Consider the following 24,946-nt stretch of genomic DNA (forward strand, 5'->3'; position numbering starts at 1 on the left):
ACAACAAAATTGCCTAACAACACATTAACTCCTCAGTCCCCTCCAGCTAGATACCACCTCACTCTTCTCCCCTTCATAAATAAATTCCTCCAAGAATCATTCATACCATCTTTAATTCTCTGCTTTTGATTCACTTTTGAACTCACCACAACACCTCCAACGTGCCTCTAAAATCTCACCGAAGTTACTAGGGACCTCCCAGTTGCTAAATTCAACTGGCACTTTCCCCAACTTCATCTTGACATCCCAGCAACATCTGACCCTGGTGACGGGTTCTTTCTGTCTCCCCATGAGAGTATGTGGCATTATAATGTCTTGGAATTTTCCTTCTCTCCTGCTGGCCATTCCTCTGCAGTTTCTTTGGTAGGTTGCTTATCTTGTGTCCTATATCACTCTTCCCTTCTCACTCTACACTTTCCTGGAGCTATCTCATCCTCTCCACAGTTACAAGCAGCACCTACAGGCTGATGATCCTTAAATATTGTTTGCATATCTCCCCAGAGCACCACAGCTCTGCATCTAACCTTCCCAGACAAGTCCACCATTCACCTGATATCCCAAGCCAAGTACCTAAGTGTCTTCCTTGACCACTTTCCACCCACCACATCAAGCTTGTCCAACCTGTGGCCTATGGGCCATATGCGGCCCAGGACCACTTTGAATGAGCCCAAATGAATTTGTAAATGTTCCTAAAATATTATGAGATTTTTTTTACAATTTGTTTTTTTAGCTCATCAGCTATTGTTCGTGTTAGCATATGTTATGTGTGACCCAAGACAATTCTTCTTCTTCCAGTGTGGCCCAGAGAAACCAAAAGATTGGACACCACTGTACCACATCAAACAAATCGCTGAGGCCTGTCAAATCCACTTCCTAAATATTTCTGAATTCTCTCCACTTATCTCCATGACTACTCTGCTAATTCAGGCCACCACATTGCTGGTTTAGATTACTACAACAGTTTTCGCTCCCGTCACTCCCACAGTGCACCAATCCATACTCTGTTCCACAGCAAGCATCATCTTTCTAAGCGACAATCTGATTATGTCACCCCCGGGGCCAAATCCCCTGACCTCTAAATTCCTTAACTTGGGTTTTAAAAACCTTGCACAATCTGCTTCCTGCTTCTCTCTCCAGCCTATTATTTCACAATAGACCTTTCCCCTGGAATTCTGTGCTTTAGCCATACTGACACATTTCCAGTTCCTGAATGTGTCACGCCTTCTCTGGGCCCCTCAGCAGATGCTCTTCCTTCTGACTAGAACACTCTCCCTAGAAGGAGGGCTGCATAGTCTTCTAGACTTACTCAGCTTAGACATCACCTCTTCAAACAAACATTCTCTGAATCTCATTCCACACAGTTAGGTGTTCCCACTGTTGCACAACTAAATATTTGACATTGAAATGATCTTGAAAACAGAAACAATATATATATATGTATTTTTTTTTTACTAATTGTAGACATTCTTAAGACATTTGCTTATGTCTACAAATTTTATGAACACCCTGGTTATCCCTTGCTAGACTGTAAGTTCCATCAGAGTAGAAACTGCCTGCTTCATGGGCATGTCATCAATGTACACAGACCCTCAGACAATATTACATCATAATTCACTTTTTTGGTAAAGGAGAGTTATACATAAACTATCTGATGACATGATAGACCTGCGTAACACTTCAGGATTTTTCCACAGATGTATGATAAAAAAGGAGGAAAGCAAATCTGTCATTTTTACTCTACCATAGCATTAATCTGCATGTTAGCATTCAAGCTAATAAGCCACACGTCTATGAATTTTGGTTTAGATAAGATAGTCACATCTTCTAATAGTAAATACATTTTGTAAAAAGAAAAAAAAAGTAGAACAAGGAGAGATAATGCAAGTTTCACTAAATTATGGATGGAAAATAAAGTAATTACAGTTGGAAAATAAAAATTATCAATATCTTAATTCAACATCAGCAGCTGAGGAATGGTGACAGGAATGCTTCTAAAAATAAAACATTCCAGGCAAACTCTAGGCCAAGGATATATTAAAGAATGAATTCTATGTTGCAACAGGAATTGTGACATCTATTTCTCCCCTCTTTTAGTGAAAATGTACCCAACCTACTTTTAGTTCTAAGTAAAGACATATTATCGAGATCTTCAAGTACTGGCTAATACTTACAGCAAAGGGCCTTCTGCAGTCTTCGGAGTTTCATGGCAGTCCTATAAGCTGAGAACCTGACATTATTCAGGTCAGCTGAAAAGAGGGAAAACAAAGACCATTTGTTATTTCATCAGGAAGCGGAGACAAAACCCCCCAATGATTTGCCAATAACTACAAACACCACAGAAATAGCCTAGAAAAAATATTGTGTGTATGCTCCAAGCTTTCAGCAGTAAAATTCTGTTAATGTGCGGAAAGAAAAAATAATTCCTTTTGCCCTGTGACAATGAGGAAAGCTAAGTTCTGTGAAGACTACAGTGCAATAGCCTGAAGGGCATTCATGTAGTCCTTGTTCCCAAGAGGAAAGAGATGGACAGGGATTATTTTTTTCTAGAAAGTAATCTGGATGTAGTGAATCTTTGCTGCACAAGATTAAAGAGAACAAGAAATACATTATTTAAATAGCTATAAGACCTTAAACAATCAAGGGGTAATGCAACATTTTTTTTTCTGACTATAGATGTTATACATACTCACTCTAGATAACTTAGACATTATATATATATGTGTGTGTGTGTGTGTGTGTGTGTGTGTATATATATATTTTTTTTTTTCAAATAAATCATCCACAATCCTATAAACTTGAAACAGGCACAATTAGCTGGACTCAGTGGCTCATGCCTGTAATCCCAACACTTTAAGAGGCCAAGGTATGAGGACTGCTGGAGGCCAGGAGCTTGAGACCAGCTTGGGCAGCAGAGTGAGACCTCATCTCTACAAAAAAAGTTCATATAAATCTTTTAAATAGGCACTGTTAACATTTTGAGTATTTTTTTTTACCCAACATATGTGTCTATGTGTGTGATATGTATTTTAAAATATAATTAGCATTAAAATAAACATTTGGCTTTATATTCTACAGTACAATCATTCTAACGTTCAGCACAGAATAACAACAATGTATGCTACTGTGGTTTCTACAGCCACCTGTCTATCAAGCCCTGACTCATGTCACCTAGCAGGAAGCTATATTTAGATGATGTTCTTACTCAAGTCTGCACAAGCCTTGATAGATACTGGGCTACATTTATTTTAGGAACCCAGCTCCAGAAAGCTCCTTGAAGATAAGAACTCTGTCACCTACTGTCATTTTTCCTAGCAACTTAACGTACAACTGCTCTCTGAAAAAGCTGGTTTAACATGGATCATGGACTGACTGACCGATTGAATGAATCAATAAACAAAGGAATCAAAGAAAGAAAAAGTACACTGACATAAATGACTAACTGCCATAATCAAGTGGCACCTACAAAACCAATTCTAATGAGATGTTAGGAAACAGCAATAATTCGACCCATACCCAAGTCACGTGGGTCAACATTTTCAGCTTTATGGCCATTGCAGAGACCAAACATAAAGTCTGAATTTAAACTGGGGAAAGAAAACGACGTCTGTAATTTACGTGAAACTATTCAGCATATAATTTTTTTAAAAGATTGGAATACCAAACATTGGTGAGGATATGGAGCAACTGGAATTCTCATACACTGTTGGGAATGTATGACAACTTTGGAAAACCAGTCAGTTTTTTATGAAATTAAACATATATGTATATTACGACCCAAATGTTCTTTTCCCAGGTATTTTCACAGAATAAAACGTATGTCCACAAAAAGATGTACATGAATGTCCATAACAGCTTTATTCATAATAGCCAAAAACTGGAAACCAATACGGCAATGGATAAACAAATTGTGGTAAAGTCATTCAATGGGATATACCGTGCGATGAAAAGGAACTATCTACTGATAATGCAACAACGTGAACTGATCTGAAAAACACTAAGCTGGGTAAAAGAAGCCAGGCACAAAATAGTACATACTGTTTGGTTACATTTATATCCACTTCTAGAACAGACAAAACTCAGCAACTGTGCCAGATGGCAGCCTGGGGTGTGCTGGGAGTAGGTAACTGACCTCAAAGGAACACAAGGGTGTTTTCTAGGTGATTGAAATGTTATATCTTGATTGGCATGGTGGCTACATGAGTGCACATATTTGACAAAACTCAACCTGTACACCTAAAATGGAAGCATTTTATACTGTTTAAATTATGCTGTAATAAAGTAAATTTTAAGTCTTTAAAAACCCTCACACGAACAGTACACTATAATGTATGTGTGTTAGCTTAAGCTATACTGTAGAGGTGGTCAGTTGTCTTAATCAGGAATGAACTCCCAGGGTGGTTGGCTAGCAATTAATCAAAAAGTCTCACACCAGAGACGGCCACTGTAAGTGATTCAGTTATATTTAGCTCTTATTACACCAGGGGTTTCATTAATTATCCTAATTAATGTTAGACGGGCTTGTGTTAGTGATATTAGTGGTTTGTAAAATATGAGGATTATTGAAAATCATTTAGAAACATTCCCTGCCTTTATATTAAGTTTAAGAAGAATTCAGTAGATACTCCATCTTTAGAAATGGTGTCCTAGACTGAATTCCAAAATGTCCAGCTGTGGTTCACTGGCCTCTCAGTTGCCAGAATTCAATTAGATGGTTGAGGGAATCCTGCTGCTAGAACAATGATTCTCAAACTTGAGCAAACATCAGAATCACCTGAAATGGATAGTTTAAAGATGCAGATTTCCCAGTCCCTACCTCCAGATTTTCTAATTCAGTGGGGCTCAGGAGGGCCTGGGAATGTGAATTTCTAGTAAGTCTCCAGGTGAAGCTGATGCTGCCGGTCCAGGGACCACGCTTTGAGAACCACTCTAATAGAAGACTATGGCTTATGTAGACTGTGAGCATCTCACATCAAGCACCCCAAAAGACAGAATTGTGACTTCACTGTGTCTCTGGCACAGGCTATAAGATTGTTTTGTACCTATTGCCTAATAAATGTTCATAACTGACAGAACTTGTTCTGAGACTTGCTTTCCTTATAACCTGGCAGCTGAGAGGTGGTTAAGAGGGCAGTCCTCACCTACATCTAACCACAGGTGACTACCAACACCTATTACAGAGAACCTATGTGGGTCCTTGTTAGTCAAAGTGTGTTTTGCAGAAGAATAGCATCAGTATCTGCTTGGAGCTTATGAGAAATGCTGAATCGCAGGCCCCACCCAGATCTGTGAATCAGAATCAATATTTTACTAAGATCCTCTGGTGATTCATATGGACATTCTTTAAATGCATATTTTAATACAGTTTCTTGTTCCATGTTGTTAAACTTCAAGTATAAATTCTGGACACCAACCTGTGTTGTCTTTTTTCTATCTTTCTATATTCCATTTTGTGGGCTTTTATTAATAGATTATTGAATAACTACTATAGTCAATTACACCAAAACCTCCCCTCTGGGATATATTGATGAGTCTCTTGTTTATGATAAATACCAATAAAAGGTATTCAATAAATTTAAAACATTTCAGAGTATTTTGAAAGGCTGTATATACAGATTGCTTTGTGAAGAGAATTAACATTTGCCTGGATGCTGTCCTTTGGTTAGTGGCACTTGATCTATTTGGGTCCCTCTTCATTCTCTCTCCCCTAAAACATGTGGTTTTTCTTTTGTTTCTTTTGCCCAGTTATCATTGCTTACTCATTTAAGTGATCTCAGCCAACTCATGGTATGAGTTGTCATGTGGCATTAATCCATGAGAAACCAATTCCCGTCTCCGCCTCCAGATTGGTGCAAGAGCATTCACCAGTACCATCAGATTTTTCCTATACTTGCTAGTATGGATTTCCTTTACACACACTCACAATTGAGTCGCTTTGGCTCTTCATAAAATAAGCAATGTAGAGACATGGAAATGTACTTTTGGTCAAATACCGATCCCTGTCCCGTTAACACCAGCCTGCAGCAGTTTCCAAGGGATAAGCATCAAATCCCAAAGTTTCTTTCACTCCTTTACTTGCACAAAAGTATCGAGTGCTAGTTCTGTGCCAACCAAACATCTTGTAGAAGATACTGGCACAAAGTTTCTCTTCTTTCCCTTTCTAATCCTCCTTTTCCACTGCCTCTTAACTCATGTGCCTAGTTTCCTACCATCTTTCTTCTTTCATGAAAAGAAGATTCCTCTCTTATGACCTCAATTCTACTCTCTTTTCCTATTTTCCTGGTTCTATTCAGCATTCAGAGCAAATGGTCTAAATGAGGTCACAAGCTCCATCCAAATCTTACAGTTCATATCAAGAATTGGCAAATTCCAGTAGCTAGAGATCCAAGTGGGAGAGGCAAGAATGATCTGATTCTTTCAAGGCATGAATATTAGTGTGGAACAGTATCAGAGACAAGCATCTGGAAGGTTTCCACTCTAGCAGTGCTCTCAGCTTCCCTAAAGCATTCAAACTTTCCTCCTTCTAAATACTTCTAACTATGACACATTCTGCCTCTAGTTAATCCTCCCTGACAGCTTTTCAGCCTACCCTCAACCCACTGCAGTGAATAAGCCTTCTGACACCAGTTTTCTATGCACCAAAGTCCAATCCATTCTCAAACAGCGATTCAGGCATACCAGAAAAAAGTAGCAGGGAAAATGTTTCGTTTCCATCACAATGCTACCAAAGCCATACAAATGTATATCTGGTAACTGTCAGTGAACTGCAACAGATTTCTGGTGCCCTAAAAGTCCTACTACTCAAGACAGTCAACCGCCTGTGTTGTCTGAGTCTGCATGTGTTGCTAGGAATCTGCAGAACCACTCCCTCTGGCTTACAGCTGGAAGAGATAAGTCTCTGCCTTGTGAAAGTGTGTAGGATGCACACAGAACCCTCAAGATGTAACACGGCTGTGAACAATGTGACACTGTCCTGGGCTAAAGCTGGGGATGACTGTGCAGCAAAAGTATGTATGCAGTTTAATAAAGCTAAAGTCCCCCATTCCCGTCCCCCATGAGAGACTGGTTTCTACTTTGCCTGGGAGCTGACTTTCCAGGACTCTGATCCAAGTTGTAATGAGCTCACTAGCTCTCATAGCCGGAACTAAAGAGGAGTGAGACTCTCCAAGATACCAGTTATGCCATGTTTCCATGGCAGCTGGGTGAAAGCGTACTTCAGAAGGATAAAAATGCTGAAATATACATTTCTCTTCATAACTTGTATTACTTTATCCAGGGCTGGTGCTAGCCTATAGAGAAATCTAGAAACGTAAGGAACAAGGGCAAACATCAAACCACCTACCTTCTCAAATTGAATTTCCAACTACTGAAGTGATAGCCCATTCATCTTTTATTTTGAAACATGAAAGAAGTAATAGGTTTCTCTTCCCCCTTTGTTTAGCCTATGCATTTTTCTTGACTTTGGTAAGTATTTCTCTTTTATGACTTTCACTTTCGCTCTGTGTAAAAGTAGCAGGTGTCAAAATTCACCAGAAAAGAGGAACAACTGGTCAAGTTTGTGTCACAAATCAATCTATATGTTACACGCTTTTGAAAACATAGTGAGAAACACCTCAGCATTTTAAAGTCATGGAAGTATTCCAAATATATTACAGACAGAAAACATTAAGTCCCTTCATTTCAATTTTATAGCTGGTTTCTGTCTTTTAATAATACCGCAAAAATCCTACTATCTCCGACTAAACTAAGGTCTAGAATTTAAAACAAGGAGTGTTTTAGTCTATCTTTCTAATGGCTTGTGGAGACTTTTTGGAAAGGCCTAAGGTTTCGATATGCCTATCTATTAGCTAGAAAGAATGATAATGACCTCATTAACTTTATGAGTAGAAAGAGCTGTATAGCTAACGATTATTCCAAAAGACAAATTGGTATAGTGGTCTTTGTTTCTTCGTACCAACTTGCTTTCCCAGAAGAAATTTAATCCAAATCTCCCAGGTGATCATAAGAGAAAAATAAAATTTAGAGCACATATGCTTTTGGGGGAGTATTGTTCTAAATTCAGTGCTTGGCATACAATGTGCATTAAACTACTACTGCCTGCCTATTTTACTAATTTTCCAAATTTTCCCAAGAAGCCAAAACAAGGCAGTCTCCCCCTATTTTCCTATTATAGAAAGGTGGCATATTTTAAAATATAATATGTTTCCAATTTTCCAGTCTCACTCTTCTTGAAGGATTCTAATGGACTTTTCACATGACAAGTATTATTCTTGCCAGCTCAAACTCACTAGAACAGACAAGAACCACAGATCTTAATGAGGCTTGAGATAAATTGAGTAATTTAAATCAAGTCTGTCTTGAAAGCAAATTGAGCCAAAATATCCAGGCTTGCTTCAGAAGTCTAGAATTGTTGGGAGCTCTTCAGGAACAGACCAGGAATTCCAGAACATACCTTTAAAAAATTGGCCGAGAGAAGAGGAACACTAACATATCAGTACTTGTCCATAATTTTTTAGATATATTTGAGGCCTCTTAAAATCTAAACTCATGAAAACCTCATCATCAACAGAGAGCTTTACTTAAACGGGGGGAAATAAACCTACACACAAACAGGAATTATGCATTCATACTTGGCTGAAGTACAGAAAGTGCAGTCTGTGAATTTCTAATTACTATCATGTTTCCAGATGTGACATAGTTATTACTTGTCACCAATGACTCTCTAAAATTCTTCTAAAAAATGGAGAGAAGCAATTAAGTATCTAGTATGGTACAAATGTGGAAGACTCAGAATGGAGGAAAAGAGAAAAAGGTTATGAACCAAAAAATATTGAGAATTTCAACTGTGATATAAAAGATAGCACAAAATCCTGGTTGTGGAATGTTTAAGGCCTTTCTGGCTTGTTCCTCTTCCTTGGCCTTCCTCAGCAGAATGTCACTACTTCTTAGCAACAGTGTAATAGTGTCAGAGTTGAAATTCAAATTAGTTTTGCTCATTGTTAGCTGCTCTGGTAAAAGATCTGTTGAGAAAGCAGCTTCTGTAACAAACAGCCGATAAAGTTTTTTTGCGGGACCGATAAAGTTTTTTTGCGGGAGAACTGTATATCTTAGGTACCATTTCTGGGGCCTGAATTCTCCCCGAGATAATGGAGGGCTGACTCATATAGATACCGCTGTGCTATGTTCCTTTAAATCAAGCTTCAAAAGTGGAAGGATCTGGGCTCTAATTCCCAAAACGTTTATTATATATAAAATATACAATCCATAATAATTATGGATCCATGAGGATAAATGAATTTCTAAAAAGCTACAAAGCAGTTTTGCCTAATCTTTAAAAAATCATAAGTATTTTAATATATATTTTAAATGCATTTAAAATAACACAAATGACATTTTTAAATACATATTTTATATATTTCTAACATATATTAACACAAATGACATTTTAAAATACATATTTTATCTATTTCTAACATATATATGTATATTTAAATATGTATTTGAAATAATACTAATGATTAAAAAAGAATCTTTGGTCAGAACTGTTTTATAACTTTTTAAAAGGCATTCATCTATCCATAATCCTTTCATTTATCCTTTCAATATTTATTGAGCATATACTATATGCCAAGAACCATGCCAAGTACATGGAATACACTGGTAACCAAAATAAATCTCTGCCTTTATTGAGTCTGCAGTGTAGCGAAGGAGATGGTTAATAATCAAATATTCATATGTAGGCCAGGCACAGCAGCTCACGCCTGTAATCACAACACTTTGGGAGGCCGAGGCGGGCCAGATCACCTGCAGTCAGGAGTTCAAGACCAGCCTGACCAACATGGCAAAACCCCATCTCTACTAAAAATACAAAAAATTAGCCTGGCGTGGTGGCAGGTGCCTGTAATCCCAGCTACTTGGGAGGCTGACAGGCTCAGGCAGAAGAATCACTTGAACCCAGGAGGAGGAGGCTGCAGTGGGCTGAGATCGTGCCATTACACTCCAGCTCGGGCAACACGATCAAAACTCTGTCTCAAACAAACAAACAAATATTCATAGGTACTGTGGTAAAATAGTGAAGGAAACGCACAGGAAGTGATGAGACTGTATACACAGGGAACCATAAGTCAAAGAGACTTACTGGAGAAGGTGACATTGAAGCAAAGACTTGAAGGATGATGGGAGCTTGCCAGGTAAGAACACAGCAGAGTAATAAACAAACAAAAACAAAACAAAACACACACACACACCAAAAAAGCTCTGAAGCAGAGAAAAGTGTGGTCCTTTAAGAATCCCTAGAAGGCCAATACTGCTGAAATCTCAGGGAGGAAGGAGGAAGAGTAGGCACAGATAAGGCCTGACAGGTAGGCAGAGCGAGGCCCACTGTAGAGCTCTACACATCCTATGAAGGACTTTGGGTGTTGGGACTTCTAGCTAAACACAGCAGATGGAGCAGACTCATGCGTCTCTCTTTATTCCTGAAACTCTACTAGGATGATAGAAAAGGAATTAAAAAAAAATGGCATTTACCCAAAAGAAAATTAACAAAACAGGAGAGGAGATGAGAACAGATCAGAGCTCCAGTATTTTGATGGCTTAGAAAATGACCTGCTGGTAACCAATTTAGGAGACCACAGAAATCCCAAGCTAAATTAATTTTGTTGGGGGGACAAGGAGATTGGGGCAGGGAGTGGGAGGAACTAACAAGAAGCATGCCAATTCACGTAGCCAAGAAGTCTCAGAAAATTAAAGGCTCCAGGCTTCTCTGAAGACTGAAATGTGACTGAAAATACAAGGACTGCTTGAAAGTCTGTAGAGCCCTAAACACCTCCCCCACTTGCAGCTGAGCATCTCAGCCACCTGCTGCTTCACCCTGACGGAAGGCTGGAGGTTCAATCTCGAAGCTGCACCACACACCAGGGTGCATGAGGAGCAGTGAAATTTGGGAATGGGAGAAGGTACTGGAAACAAAGGAATTCCATACCAGCTCAGCATACTGAAGGAAACTAAATCCTTAACTTCATTTCCTTCATTTCCTACTCCTCAATTCCATATTTAGCCTGCTGTTTTCTGTTAACTCATTTTAAAAAGCTCTTCTACCTAAGCACTTTCTTATTTGCCACTCATTATCTCCAGAAGGAACTTCAGCTTCAGCAAGGTATGCAGCCATGAAACTGGTCCTCAGTGATCATCCATATGTATCATCTTCTTCATGCTGCAGTTGTAACTACTCCAAATCAAGTCAACTCACTTTCCTTGCAGTCTCCCTCTTGAGAAGCAACTTACAGTCACACAGGCCACTCTGGCTGCTGGAATAAACAATACTATTCTCTTTTGTTGGCTCAGAATCTTTAGTTGTTGCTCTCTTATCTTTTTCTCAATCACAACATGAGTAACTCATCTACTTACAGAAAAAAAAATGACACAAACTTATAAATTTACGCCAATCTCTTCAACTCTATGCTCAACTTCATTAATTAACTAATCTTAACACTCTCTCTTTATAAGTGAACACGCATCCCAGATTCTCCAGGGCAGAGCCAGTTTAATTAAATTTTCCTCTTTGTTATAAAAAGTAAGACACTTAAAATTATCAGATGTGACTTAATTTTTGTAAAGCCAAGTTCACAGATTATTTTTTTAAACGTGCCTTTGCTTTTTTGGATTGTAAAAACATACTCTTCGTAATATGATTGTCATTACCTTTTTTGAATTTATCACCCTTTCTCACAGTTGAAAATTTTGTGGAAAATATATTTTAATGATTAAAATAAATAACAGTAAATTTCCTCATCTGCTTTAACCTCATCTTTTGCCCTTTTCTCTTTTAAAAAGTCTTAACCAAATTTTCCTAAATGCTATCTTTTCTACCTTGGCCTTACCTTCTCGGCTTACTTATTTCTCCACCCTTAACTCTCAAGATTTTAACATATGATCTTGCTCCCAAAATTCCATTTCAATTACTGCTCTGGTAACCACAGACCAGAGGTCACGTCAGGAACTAGTTGAATTTAGTCTGCAGACTCTTTTCTTATGTTTGATTGGTTGGGCGGTTTGGGCTCACATAATGGTTTTTGAAATTGTTGAATGGTATGCCATTAGTTAAAAATCTAGTGATTTTCCGTTATCTTGCTTCTCTGGAAGAACCTGAAGACCTGATAATAGAGACCCACATTCTTATAGAACAGTCAGCTGCAAGGGAGATCTGTTAGCCCTAACAGAAGCTTTTCAGGTTGCCCCAGTTCCCACCGAGTCATCTTCAGTCATTCAAATTACCAGCTTGGCCCCAGGAGGCATTTCTTTTTAGATCTTTGCCTCAGCCTGACCACTCCCTTATTCTCCCAGAAGCTTTACATTTAGCTTCAGTTACACTCTTTTTCAGTTCCATGTCAAGGCTCTGACTGTGCAGTCCCTCCAGTAACTAGCTATTACCTGGCTTTCACTCAAATTACTCTATGGAAACAGTTGTTACTGGGTTTTCTGAAAACTTTCCAGCTATTAATTCTTTGGACTCCACCTTTTTACTAATGCACTCAAACTAAATAATTGTGCTGCCAAAAATATTGCCTTAGGCCGGGCGCGGTGGCTCAAGCCTGTAATCCCAGCACTTTGGGAGGCCGAGGCGGGTGGATCACGAGGTCAAGAGATCGAGACCATCCTGGTCAACATGGTGAAACCCCGTCTCTATTAAAAATACAAAAATTAGCTGGGCATGGTGGCGCGTGCCTATAATCCCAGCTACTTAGGAGGCTGAGGCAGGAGAATTGCCTGAACCCAGGAGGCGGAGGTTGCGGTGAGCCGAGATCTCGCCATTGCACTCCAGCCTGGGTAACAAGAGCAAAACTCCGTCTCAAAAAAAAAAAAAAAAAAAAAAAAAAAAAAAAAAAAAAAAATTGCCTTAATACACTTACTGCTGCAGTACAAGAAAAGATAGGAAGACAGAACAAAACCTACAATGAGTTTCTTGGCTATATTTCATTAAGTGACAATCACTTCTGCATTTAAAATCATCAACCGAAACCGACACTTACTTAAGCACCTATTATATGCCTAAGTGTGTACTAAGTTCAGGGGTTAAATATTCAGGTTTCTAAAATATTGGGGGAAACAAAAAGATTATTCACCTGCACAAAGTCAGTACACATAACTGGGTTATTTGTGACGTGTCAAGCAACATACACATACAAAACTCTGGTTATGTGAGTGTCAAAGAAAAACCAGAGATGGACAATAAAGTGGTAAAAACAGACTTCATTCAGGAATATTGCAATAGTGGGAAAAAGACTTTAGTATAAAACTGGGCTCAACTCTGAATACAGCACGGACAAATGGGAATTGACAGCTAAAGGGCAGGGTGGCAGTTGGTGGATGGAATGTTACTAAGAGGAAGCATCCAGATAAGGGGAATTCTGGCTAAAGAAACTTAACAGGATTCCTGCTGAAGACAGGCCAGGTGCTTAGACGTCGCATAGGGGACGGTGGAGGATGAGGAACGTGATCAGATATGAAAAATGATCAGATATAAGAGGAACGTGATCAGATATAAACTTATTTAGCAGGACTCTTGCTACAGCTGGATTTTACAAAGAAGTACACAGGTGGGCCTAGGAGAAGGTTCAGGAATCTGACTAAAGTTTGGTCAAGTAGATAGTCTTTATCATGAGCATGCTTATGTACATACACAAACATATAAAGGAAATAGACTGTCATGTAGTTTATATGTCAACCACAAAGGTAGTTTTAACATGACATAAACGGTATTCCAATGAACAGTTTGAAGGTTAATGACATTGAAAATTTCCTATATAAGCCATGTTATTTATGAAACAGTGATTAACTTCTAAGCCCAGACTTAAATACTCAATATCTAATAAAAATAAAATCTATAGCAATACTGATATAAATGATTGATGTAACTAACTCGAAATAGCTTTCCATTCTTATATCTGACGGAAAAAAGATGAGAATAATGCAGACTTCTGAAGAGATTATGTTGTGTTCACTTATCCTTTGCATCTAGGACAATAAAGGATGGTGCTCAATAAATGTATTTGGAATAAAATTAGATTCTGAAAGGGACTTCCTTGCTTTTACCAGGTTTAAGCCGTTTATGATATTGACTTTGTAGCTAACATTTCTTCAAATAATATAATTTTCCACTTCTGTGGGTGAATCACTAGAATTATTTTTCCTTACTCCTTACAACCTGAGCTGGAGCTTCTGTTTTGAAACACACCTAACAATGATATCAAGACTTTCCTAAGGAATAAAGGAATGGGACAAAGGGAGAAAGAAAATAAATGGTCTAAAAAGAATGCTTATTTGCAAGGTGAATCCAGCGTATTTAACTGTAGCAGATACTGTATGTTGGGTCACTCAACACTCCTTCCCAAATTCTTTCTCCTTGGTCTTTCTCTACTATGAAGGCTGGAGGATCTCTATTCCCGAATCCAGCCAGGGGAAGCTGTGTGGACATAGTTTTGGCCAACACTTGAGAAGATATCTGCAAGAAAGGATTTCCCTTCTCAAACAGAAAGACAAAGAGACTCCAAAGGTGAATGTCCTTTCTCTTTCCTCCTTCCTGAGAAGCAGTAGTCATCTTGGAACCATCGGGACAAAAGTCACTCACTAAAAATGGCACAGCAGAATAAACTGTGGCCCAGGTCTCTGATGACATCACAGAACTCTTCCATAGCTCTCAACTCCCTGCCTCCAGACTCCTCGTTATACAAAAAATATCAACTCCTACATGTCTAAGATACAGTTGGTGAGATAGTTTATTAGCTGCAGCCAAAGTCATCTCTAACTGACATGCTAATTGAACTGTAAGCAACAAAATGCAGAGGACTAAATAGGGTCATGGTCTACCCCCTGCAATCCTCCTTAGCATGGAGAAACGAAGTTAGCAGTAAAGAGATCTTGGGTGACAGAGGTTTTCATCCTTGCTACCAGGTGGTGCCACTGATGCAGGACAGCTTGACAGCTAATTGAATGTTTAAAACAATTTTATAATAGAGGGATTAAATGGGTAAGGCACTCTTCTAGACAAAGTCTGCAATGTGTTAAGCCGTTTGTTTTGAAGGGCAAGTTCACAAGTCTGATTCTGCCCAGATGTAAGATAAGGATTTGAATTTTTAAATATACAAATTATTTCTCTGGAAATGCATGTGTCAACCTATAAATGAACACATATAATTAACTAACCTAGTTTTTCATGAACTCTTTAGAGTTAATGAAATGTTAAGTTCCCTTTAGAGTTAATGAAACATTCATAACTATCTCTAGTACAAAATCTATTTATAGCTCTTAAGATGTTATTTAAAAAAAAGTTTTGCTAACTTCAACTAATCATATGTTTTGAAAGTCAAATTAAGATTCTTATCTACCCTTGATCTACCAATAAAAATTTTAGGTTTGGATTGACAATGATTTATATCCTCCAACTGGCTCTTTCCATTTCTCTCCAACATCAACACACCCTCAATATTCCTGCGCTCTAATAATCATCATGAATAAAATGGATGCCAAAGTGAACTACAGTAGAAATCTAACCTTAGTTAACATAGGAAAAGCAAATTCACCTGCAAGAAACATTTTCGCCACATTTCTGTCTTAGGCTGGTGCGCATGTTTTCACCTCATTAGGAAAGATAAACTGTTTGGGTTTTGTTGTTGCTGTTTGAGAGATGCAAGAAGAAAATCTGTTGAATCTTTATGCATGAATAATTAGTCCAAGACAGAAAACAATTCAAGATATTTAAGCATCTAGGGCCATAGTAAACTATGTGTATCTCCGCTTTTTGTATACTCTAGTATAACAGAAGGGGGGAACAGGTGGTATGACTCAAATTGCCCATGCATCCAGAAGCATGTGAATGTTTTCTTTTCACTGTTCTGTGCTAATGTTTCTGGAGACTAGATACTAATGATGAGATCCTGCTGAAGACACTACATATTAGTAAATCATTCTTTTTTTTAAAAAAAAAAAAAAAACAACACTTGGTAGCTGCAGTTATGATAAATAAATCAATGGTAGGAGCTTTTCATTAGATAATGGACTGCCCGGCCCTCTGACATAGACTGAGGTGCTTTTAATAAAGGATGTCTGACGGATTCCCTTTAAACCTCTGTGTGTCTGGACAATACATTTGAATCTAGAACCAATATTACCAGTATTCCCGGGAAAATACTCTTTTTTTTTTATGTTTTGAGATGGAGCCTTGCTCTCTCACCCAGGCTGGAGTGCAGTGGTGTGATCTCAGCTCACTGCAACCTCTGCCTCCCAGGTTCAAGTGATTCTCATGCCTCAGCCTCCCAAGTAGCTAGGATTACAGGCACCCACCACCACGCCCACCTAATTTTCATATTTTTAGTAGAGATGTGGTTTCATCATGTTGGCCAGGCTGGTCTTGAATTCCTCACTTCAAGTGATCTGCCTGCCTTGGCCTCCCAAAGTGCTGGGATTACAGGCATGAGCCACTATACCAGCCTCAAAAAGACTCTTCTTTATCACCTCAAAACTAAGTTTCATTTGGAAGTTCCTTGATATACAGCTTCACCAATTTGAAGGTTCAATCCAAGAATCAGGCAGACTCACAATTCCTCTGCCCACCTCATGGATGGCCCTGAAGTCACAGGAGTGAGTTTTCCCTCTTTCTCTGTTCAGTGGCAATGACCAGGGATTCCTTGTCTTTTGGATTGCCTCCTACTTCACAGCAGGCAGGACTCATTGCCCCTTTCCCTGCCTCTCTGTTTCTCTCACTTCTTCTCTCAGTTTTCTTTTCAACACATTGGATCTGACTCAGCTCTTATTCTCCTCAGAATCCTGGACAAAACTACTTGAGGATAAACCTAAAACAGCCTTTTCTAAGACATAGGTGACTCTTACTTCATTTAAGTGTTATTTAAAAAACAGTTTTGTATCTAAGTATTCCCTGTAGAGCCAAAGAGAAAAATGAAAGTGATGGGCCAATGGCAGAAGGAATACCAACATTCACCCAGCACTCAAGGACAGATGTTGTATGTACCTGATGCCACTGAGTCCTTACAAGGCCCTGAGTTCTGTGTTATCAGCTTCATTAAAGATAAACAAAATGAGGCTCACAGATGTTTGGCAATTTCTCTACCGTATCCCATAGCCTGCATTCAAGACCAAATCTTTCTGACACTCAAAGCCTTTCAGGGCCTTCCCCGCATCTCAGCTACAAAAGAAATGTCTTTCCTTACCCAATGTTTGTGTAATCCTAATTAGCACAAGGGTGATGGGCAGTAGTACCGTCAGGAGAACCATGATCTAGGGCAAGGAGCAGAGGATATGGGGGGGAGGCAGAAACCCTTGCACAAAGACCACAGGGAGGGAAAGTGACCAGTCAATGGGATGAGAGAGTGACCAGGAATGTAACTAGAACACTAATGAAGAAGTTTCCGGTCCTCCTTATCTAGAGAAGCTTGCTGAATAATCAACACCTGCAGTACGAGTTTCTATCACTTTTCCTACAAAAGTTTGTTATTCCCATAGAGACATACAGCTGCTTTCTATTTACATAGTGCAGTGTATCAGGCACTCTGAGGGTTAAGTAAGAGTCTGTGACTTAGGGACCTAACCACCATTTATAACACATTTTGTTCCAAGTTATAAGCAACTAACTTACAAATAAACTTGGAACACAGCCTGAGGGTAAGTGTGGAAAGGCTTAAATCTTGTCTCAAGGCAGAAATGTGGTTCTTCCCTGACTGCTGAGAAATTTAACAGTTACTGGACAACCAAGAATTAAATTCTTTGGGTAGTTTTAACTTATCTCTACCTTTTTCTTATGAGTATTCTTTAGGGGTATATATATACTTATTAGGAATTTTACTTTTGTTTAGAATATAAAATATATGGTACCTTAGAAACAGAATCCTCTAATTCAAAATTTTCATTTTCCAAATGAGAAAACTAAGGACTAGAAAGCTTTTAGGAACTTGTCCTGGATTCTCCAGTCAACTAGGAGAAAAACACCAACTAGAATCCAAGTCTTTTTCTCCCTGAGTGCATATTCCTTCCCTGACCAAGCCACAGAACAAAAATATAAAGGCTCATTCTAAGTGGGACTTCAAGTCTCCTCTTTCAGCTTAAGGGCTCCCAACTGCTCCCAATTCGAACAGAGGGGCCATGAATTTATTTAACCTTGACAAGTATCTGACTGGAAAACAAATTTTCCCCAAAGCAAGCAGGGTCTAATTTTCCCCTGTTCGAGTGGTTTCTAGACCTTGGCATCTTCTTAAATTTTTAAGATTCAGCTCCTCCTAACCCACTGTGACATATAAAGTCATAAGTGTTGTGAGGTGGACTGTGTTATAGAAGGAAGTGAGGATGTGAACATTTCTTTTAAAGAGCAGCAGCAGGCTCCATCCTGAAGAAGCCAGGTCCCAGAGACTCCCTTAGATGTGCCAGCTTTAAAAAAGGACATCTTCTCTGTGCTTCTGATGATCATCTTAATTTTCCATTTGAATAATGATTCTTTGTTTGTTTCTGAAGTCATGAGAAGCAGTTAGCATTTCTAAAGCTTTGAATGGTTGTCCAGTCTGACTTAAAGACCACAAGATGCTGATGTTAAAATTCCTACATTCATTTCTGGATTTCTGTCTTATTAAACTACTAACATAACTCTCCATAGTGCAAGTTTTCATTCACAATCTGTCAGGCTGTTGCTCTACAGGAAAAACAAAAACAAAAACAAAAACAAAAACAAAAAACAAAGAACAAAAAAAAAACCACTTGAGGTTAGTGTAACAGCATCAAAGAACAACACATTGTGTCTATTATGCTATCAATGTGTAAAAATGGGCATATTTTCATATGTATGTTTGTAATATACATAAAATATTTAGAGAAGCAAACAAAGAAACTAAACTGTTAATTGTCTCTGGGAAGCAAAATTCAGGGATTGATACCAAGAGTGGATGGAGACTTACTTTTCAATACTATCCATTTACAATGTTTGATTTCTTAAAATCATTTTCACATATTTTTTTAAATGACTATTAATTCTATCTTCTTTTCAAGATTTATCTGTGATTTCTTCCAAATTCTTGGCTTCATCCATTGTCTTTCAGCAGAGTACTACTGTACAATGGAAAAACCAGTGGGTAGAGAAGAAAAACTAATAGGCTCTAGTTATGACTTTGCTGTAAAATAACAGTAATAATGGTTATCATTTATTAGGTGCTTACCCTATCTTTGCAATAAACAACGAATTATCATACAATTACCTTCATCTGTGATATCATTATTTCAATCCCATTTTATAAATCAAAGGCCTAAGAAGTAAAACTCAAATCCATTTGACCCTAAAGCCCTTCCTCTTCATCACTATACAGTCTCCTAGTAAGTTTGGGCAAGTAACCTTCACTTTCCTAAGCTTCATTTTTTCCCTTTTTAAAGGAAACGATAATAGTACCTACTCCTAGGGCTGTGGCAAAACGAAATGAAAAAGCGTATCTCAAAAACTCCAAAGAGGAGCTATAGCTAGGATATGTACTTGCTCAGTAAAAGTTAGAAACCTTTCTCTGCCTCCTGTACTTCTTGTTATAATGTGTAATAAAAGTGCCAGTAATATTTTTATCACACTGTTGACTAAACTCTTTCTTTGGTTCTCCTTTTCAAATGGCTTTTGAGTATTTCCTCTTCAAAATGCCACTGTCACCTCCCAGGAAGAAAGTATAGCTCAAGGCTAAATCACTGGTTTAGGAGTTAAAAGTGCATGTAAATCCCTGCTTTGCAACGTGAGAAAATTACCTATTCTCTCTGAGCCTCATCTGCACAATGGAGATACAAATATCCTTCACAAGGTTTTTGAAAGAATTAGTGAGAAATATATACTTATGATATGGAAGCACATACATTTATATGAGCCACCAAATATAAATTTTTATAAGAAGATAAACTGTAAATAAACCCATAAGTGTATAAATCAATCAAATTCATATCTATTCCCTTTTGCTCCACTCAGTTTGCAATTTCCTCTTTTTATTCAATGGTATCACCAGTCTTTGTCATCACAGCTTCAAATCTTGAAGACATCATATAACTCTTTCTTTTTCTTTTTCTTTTTTTTTTTTTTGACATGAAGTCTCACTCTGTTGCCCAGGCTGGAGTGCAATCACATGATCTCACCTCACTGCAACATTGGTATCCCAGGCTCAAGCAATTCCCCTGCCTCAGCCTCCTGAGTAGCTGGGATGACAGGTGCTCACCACCATGCTTGGCTAACTTTTCATATTTTTAGTAGAGACGGGGTTTCACCGCGTTAGCCAGGATGGTCTTGATCTCCTGATCTTGTGATCAGCCCAACTCGGCCTCCCAAAGTGCTGGAATTACAGGCATGAGCCACCGCGCCCAGCCAACTCTTTTTTCTTTAAAATCTATCCAATCTGTGACTACATTCAGGCAATTCTACCTTGGTAAGAAACTTTCTCGAGTCATGTTCTCTTTTCCTCCCCCACTGCTATCCTAAAACCCTCATCATCTCAATTACCTCAAAACAAAACAAAACAAAACAAAACAAAACAAAACAATCTCTCCCCTCTCTAACCATCCTTAAACCCTCCCACCAAATTCCTATTCCAAAACACGAACGTAGACTTCATGATCTCTCTCTTCTGAAGATTTAACAATGTTTTTCCCATTGCCAATCAAACGCAGTGTGAATTTCTCATTCTATCATTTAAGGCACTTAGTTCACCCCAGTGACAATGAATCAGATTTCTCTTTAAAAAATCTGGAGTGGTCAGGCACAGTGGCTCATGCTTGTAATCCCAGCACTTTGGGAAGCCGAGATGGGCAGATGGCTTAAGCTCAAGAGTTGAGACCAGCGTGAGCAACATGGTGAAACTCTGTTTCTACCAAAAATACAAAAATTAGCCAGGTATGGTGGTGTGTGCCTGAAGTCCCAGCTGCTTGAGGAGCTGAGGCAGGAGAATCGCTTGAGCCCAGGAGTTTGTGGCAGCAGTGAGCCATGTCTGCACCACTGCACTCCAGCCTAGGTGACAAAGTGAGACCCTGTCTCAAAAAGCAAAGAAAAAAAAAATCTAGAGTAGATTCTCAGAGAACAATGTCTTCACTGACTTGCAAACAAGCCAGTCTTTCATACCTTTGTTTATGCTGCTACAGTATCTGGATTATCTTAGCCCTACATTTCACTTAGTACCTAAGTATTACAAAATTCCTTCCTAGAACAATGTTTTTTTTCCACGCCCCAAACAACTCTCCCTAATCATTCTAATTAGTACTGCTCTTCCTACCTATATAAAGTACCATACATCTGACCTTGAGCTTATATAAGTTGGTGCACACACTCTTATAACATTTATTAGCTATTTTATTATTTCCCAATTTTATTTCCCCAAAACACAGCAATGTCTTTTGTGAAGCTGACATAGGGTTTTTTCAAAGGAATTCTTACACAACAGGTAGAACAATAATTGGCAACAATAAGGTGTGTGTGTGTGTGTGTGTGTGTGTGTGTGTGTTATATATAAACATGAATTTATAAGCTTCAGTCATTCCAACCTAAGACATCTAAAGTAACCTTGAAAAGCAAAATGGGTATATGTTGGCATTAATAAACTGTAACAATAGCAATAAGAGAAGATAAAATAACATGGTTGTCATTTGGGTTCTAAAGACAGAAGGACTTAAAATAATTTAAGTGTTCCACCACTGGCTGCAAGTAGGCCCGGTACAGTCTCCTTCATTCTCATAGGCAAAGACTTCTAACACATCATGAGGTCTGTTGCATGTCCAGAGTCACGCCAGTTTGGGCAATTAACAGGGATCATGTCTCATACTTTTGTGCATTCTGTTACCTAGAGAAAGGTTTTGAACACTCTAAGTACTCCATATCTATGGGGGAAAAATCAATGCCTTACAGGAAACAGTAAATGTAAACTGACCATACCTATGGTATGTATGAGTCTTCCTCAACCAGGAAGCAGGAAGCAATCTTCCTTTTCTATTCATAACTAAATAGTCCTTTATTAGGAGAGCCAATGTAATTTAGGGCTCTGCATATATTAAAAAATGTGAATAAATAGGAGCTAGTATAGAGAATAAAATCTAATTTAATGGGTAGATTTAGTTTAGAAAAAAGAAAGTTAAACTGTGCAGTATTTATGTACCCAGGAGGCTGTCATCAACTACAGTCTCTCAACATAACACACACAAAAAATGTGTATTATATCAGAAAGGTTTGGAAGAGTTGTGTTTCATTAACCTCGTTTTGTTTTCCCATTACTCAAAAAAGAAGAAAACACCCAGCAAATATTTAAAAGAAAATATTTGTGGTCACTAAAAATAAAACGTATGCAAATAATAGCAACTAGATGGTTTAATTTTCCCTGTTACAATAGCAAAAGTAAAAATAACACTCCATGCTGGCAAGATCACAGTTAGATCGTCACTTTGAAGTATTATGAGTGTAAATGGCCACAACTTTCTGCAAAAGTTTCCAGCAATGCATACCAAAAAGCTTAAAATCATTAACATCATTTGACTCAGTGATTCCGCTTACATTAATCAAATGTAGAAAGGTGTTATACATAGAGGTGTTCCTCAAAGTCTTACGTAGAGCAGTAGAAAAATTGAAAATGACTATGGAAATGATTATCATTTACATGTTCTTTAACTGCAGCTTGGCGAGAAAATGTAACTGAAGTAAGAGGCTACCAGCCTTAACTGACAGTAGAAGGAAGAACCTTGAAAAGAACATGGAAACTGTATATGCAAATGTTTTGAGAAGATAAAACAGTCTGCTAGCCATTCTATCTGGAGAGATAAGTGAAAGGTAACTATTTACATATCAGTTATTATAAAAATTAAAATTTAGAGAAACTCATCAGAAAGTTGAGTTTCTGTATAAAATTGCTTGCTAAGGAGGGCAAAGCTTTTCCTCAAATACTGAAAGTTTACAAGAATACTTGCCTTGTCACCTTGACAGCATATAAATTTGGTAAAGAAAATTTTATCCATTAAGGTATTTGTGGTAGAAAACCACTGATTTAAATTCATAGCTATATTTTTCATAGGATGTTACGTATCAACCTTCTGATAACTGACTACTTTCGACCACACTGACTTTATTCTCTAACGTCACTTACACATAAGCAGCTTGTTGGACAGAAGGCATTATAACACCTTACTTGGCCTTCTTCTCAGAAGCTTGTTAGTAATAAGCCTCCAGAATCTTAAAGACTTGCTTTCATAAATTTAACACAAATTTGAGTTTTGTCACAAAATAATTTTCAAAAATTGGGAAACAGTTTACAAAAGTGGCACCCCAATAAAATGCAATTCGGGAAAAATAACATCTCTAAGGAACTAAGAATAAGAGAAGACGTATGATACTAATGAATAAAGTAGGATACGACACTTTAAAACATAATATTATCTCAAATAACTATATAAAAATGCATAGGAAAGAAGACCGGAAGTAATCTTTTAAAGAGGAAATAGTGGCTATTTCTGGGTACTGAGATGTGAAGTGATGTTCATTTTGTTTTTGCACTTCATCTTCTAAAATTTCTGGAATGAACATACATGTTTTAATGTTCAATAAACATAAGATCATAAAAAAACTTCTATACCCTCAATAAACCTTTTTCTCCTTGATATTTTTAGCCTGTTGCCCTAAAGTTTGAGAATGCATGGCACGCTCTTAAGTGTTTATTGAAGCAGGAAACCAGTGAATGAACAAGGCCATCAGCACATCAAATTGTGTCCAGTGTTACCTTTGTCATATAAATTACGAATCCATATTGACACATTTTAACGGTCTTATTTCTCCTTAATTATCAATTAATTATTCCTTTTAGGCCAAAATTAATTCCAGAATAGCAGTTTACTTGGTTTTTCTAAGATAACAAATTGCCAATAAAATCTACAACTTAATTGATATTCCCTATTTTAATTACTTTGAGGCTTTGTCTTCTATTTTCTGGAAAGAACTCCATCTCTCCAGAGTTCTATCTTGCCAGTTTAATAATCCGCCTTAGAAAAACCTCATCAATACCTTTCCATCTTCTTGGGTGGTATTTGTTTTCCTCCCCAGCAAAATCACTCTCCCTTGCTCTACTATGCTTCATGCAATGAACAATTATTTTTTCAGAGGCTACCATGCACCAGACACTGGTGACAAAGATGAGGAAGACAGTTTCTGCTTTAAAGAGGCTCATTACAGGCTCATGTCATTTTATTGCACTTTGCTGTATTGCACATTGTGAATACTGCATTGTTCACAAACCGAAGGTTTGTGGCAATCCTGTGTTGAGCTTGACTGTGAACGTCATTTTTCCAGCAGCATGAGCTCACTCTGTGTCTGTATCTCATTCTGAAAATTCCCTGAATATTTCAAATTTGTCATTATTATTGTATCTATTATGGTGAATCATGATCGGTCATCCTTGACCTTACTGTTGAAATTATTTTGTGGTGCAACTAACCACAACCACGTTAAGATGGCAAACTTAACTGATCAATGTTGTATATGTTCTGACTGCTCCACCAACCAGCTGTTCCCCCACTCCTTTCCTTCTCCTCTGGCCTTCCTGTTCCCTGAGACACAACGATATTGAAATCAGGCTAATTAATAACCTTAAAATGGCCTCGAAGTGTTCAAGGAAAGAAAGAGCCATACCGCTCTCACTTTACATCAAAAGCTAGACATGATTAAGCTTAGTGAGGAAAGCAAGTTGAAAGATGAGACAGGCTAATAGCTAGTCCTCTTGTGCCAAATTGTCAAATGAATGCAAAGAAAAAGTTAAGGAAAGAAACTAAAAGTGCTACCCTACAAGCACACAAATGATAAGAAAGTAAAACTGCCTTATTGCTAATATGGAGAAAGTCTGAGTGTTCTGAATAGAAGATTAAACTAGCCACATTTCTTTAAGCCAAAGCCTAATCCAGGGCAAGACCT

The 24,946-nt window shown here is 38.1% G+C and overlaps 1 protein-coding gene across 16 annotated transcripts in view; it reads right to left on the minus strand.

Moving 5' to 3' along the window:
- DMD (dystrophin) overlaps positions 1–24,946 on the minus strand; it is a 2,654,855-nt gene that overhangs the window by 114,698 nt on the left and 2,515,211 nt on the right. For all 16 annotated transcript variants that reach the window (XM_010334838.3, XM_010334835.3, XM_074391460.1 and 13 more), the window contains one exon: positions 2,172–2,246. In XM_010334838.3, coding sequence (XP_010333140.1) covers positions 2,172–2,246 — 75 coding nt within the window. The remainder of the gene's footprint in view (positions 1–2,171; positions 2,247–24,946) is intronic.

The sequence above is a fragment of the Saimiri boliviensis genome, chromosome X, assembly GCF_048565385.1.
Source record: "Saimiri boliviensis isolate mSaiBol1 chromosome X, mSaiBol1.pri, whole genome shotgun sequence".
Classification (NCBI taxonomy): Eukaryota; Metazoa; Chordata; class Mammalia; order Primates; family Cebidae; genus Saimiri; species Saimiri boliviensis.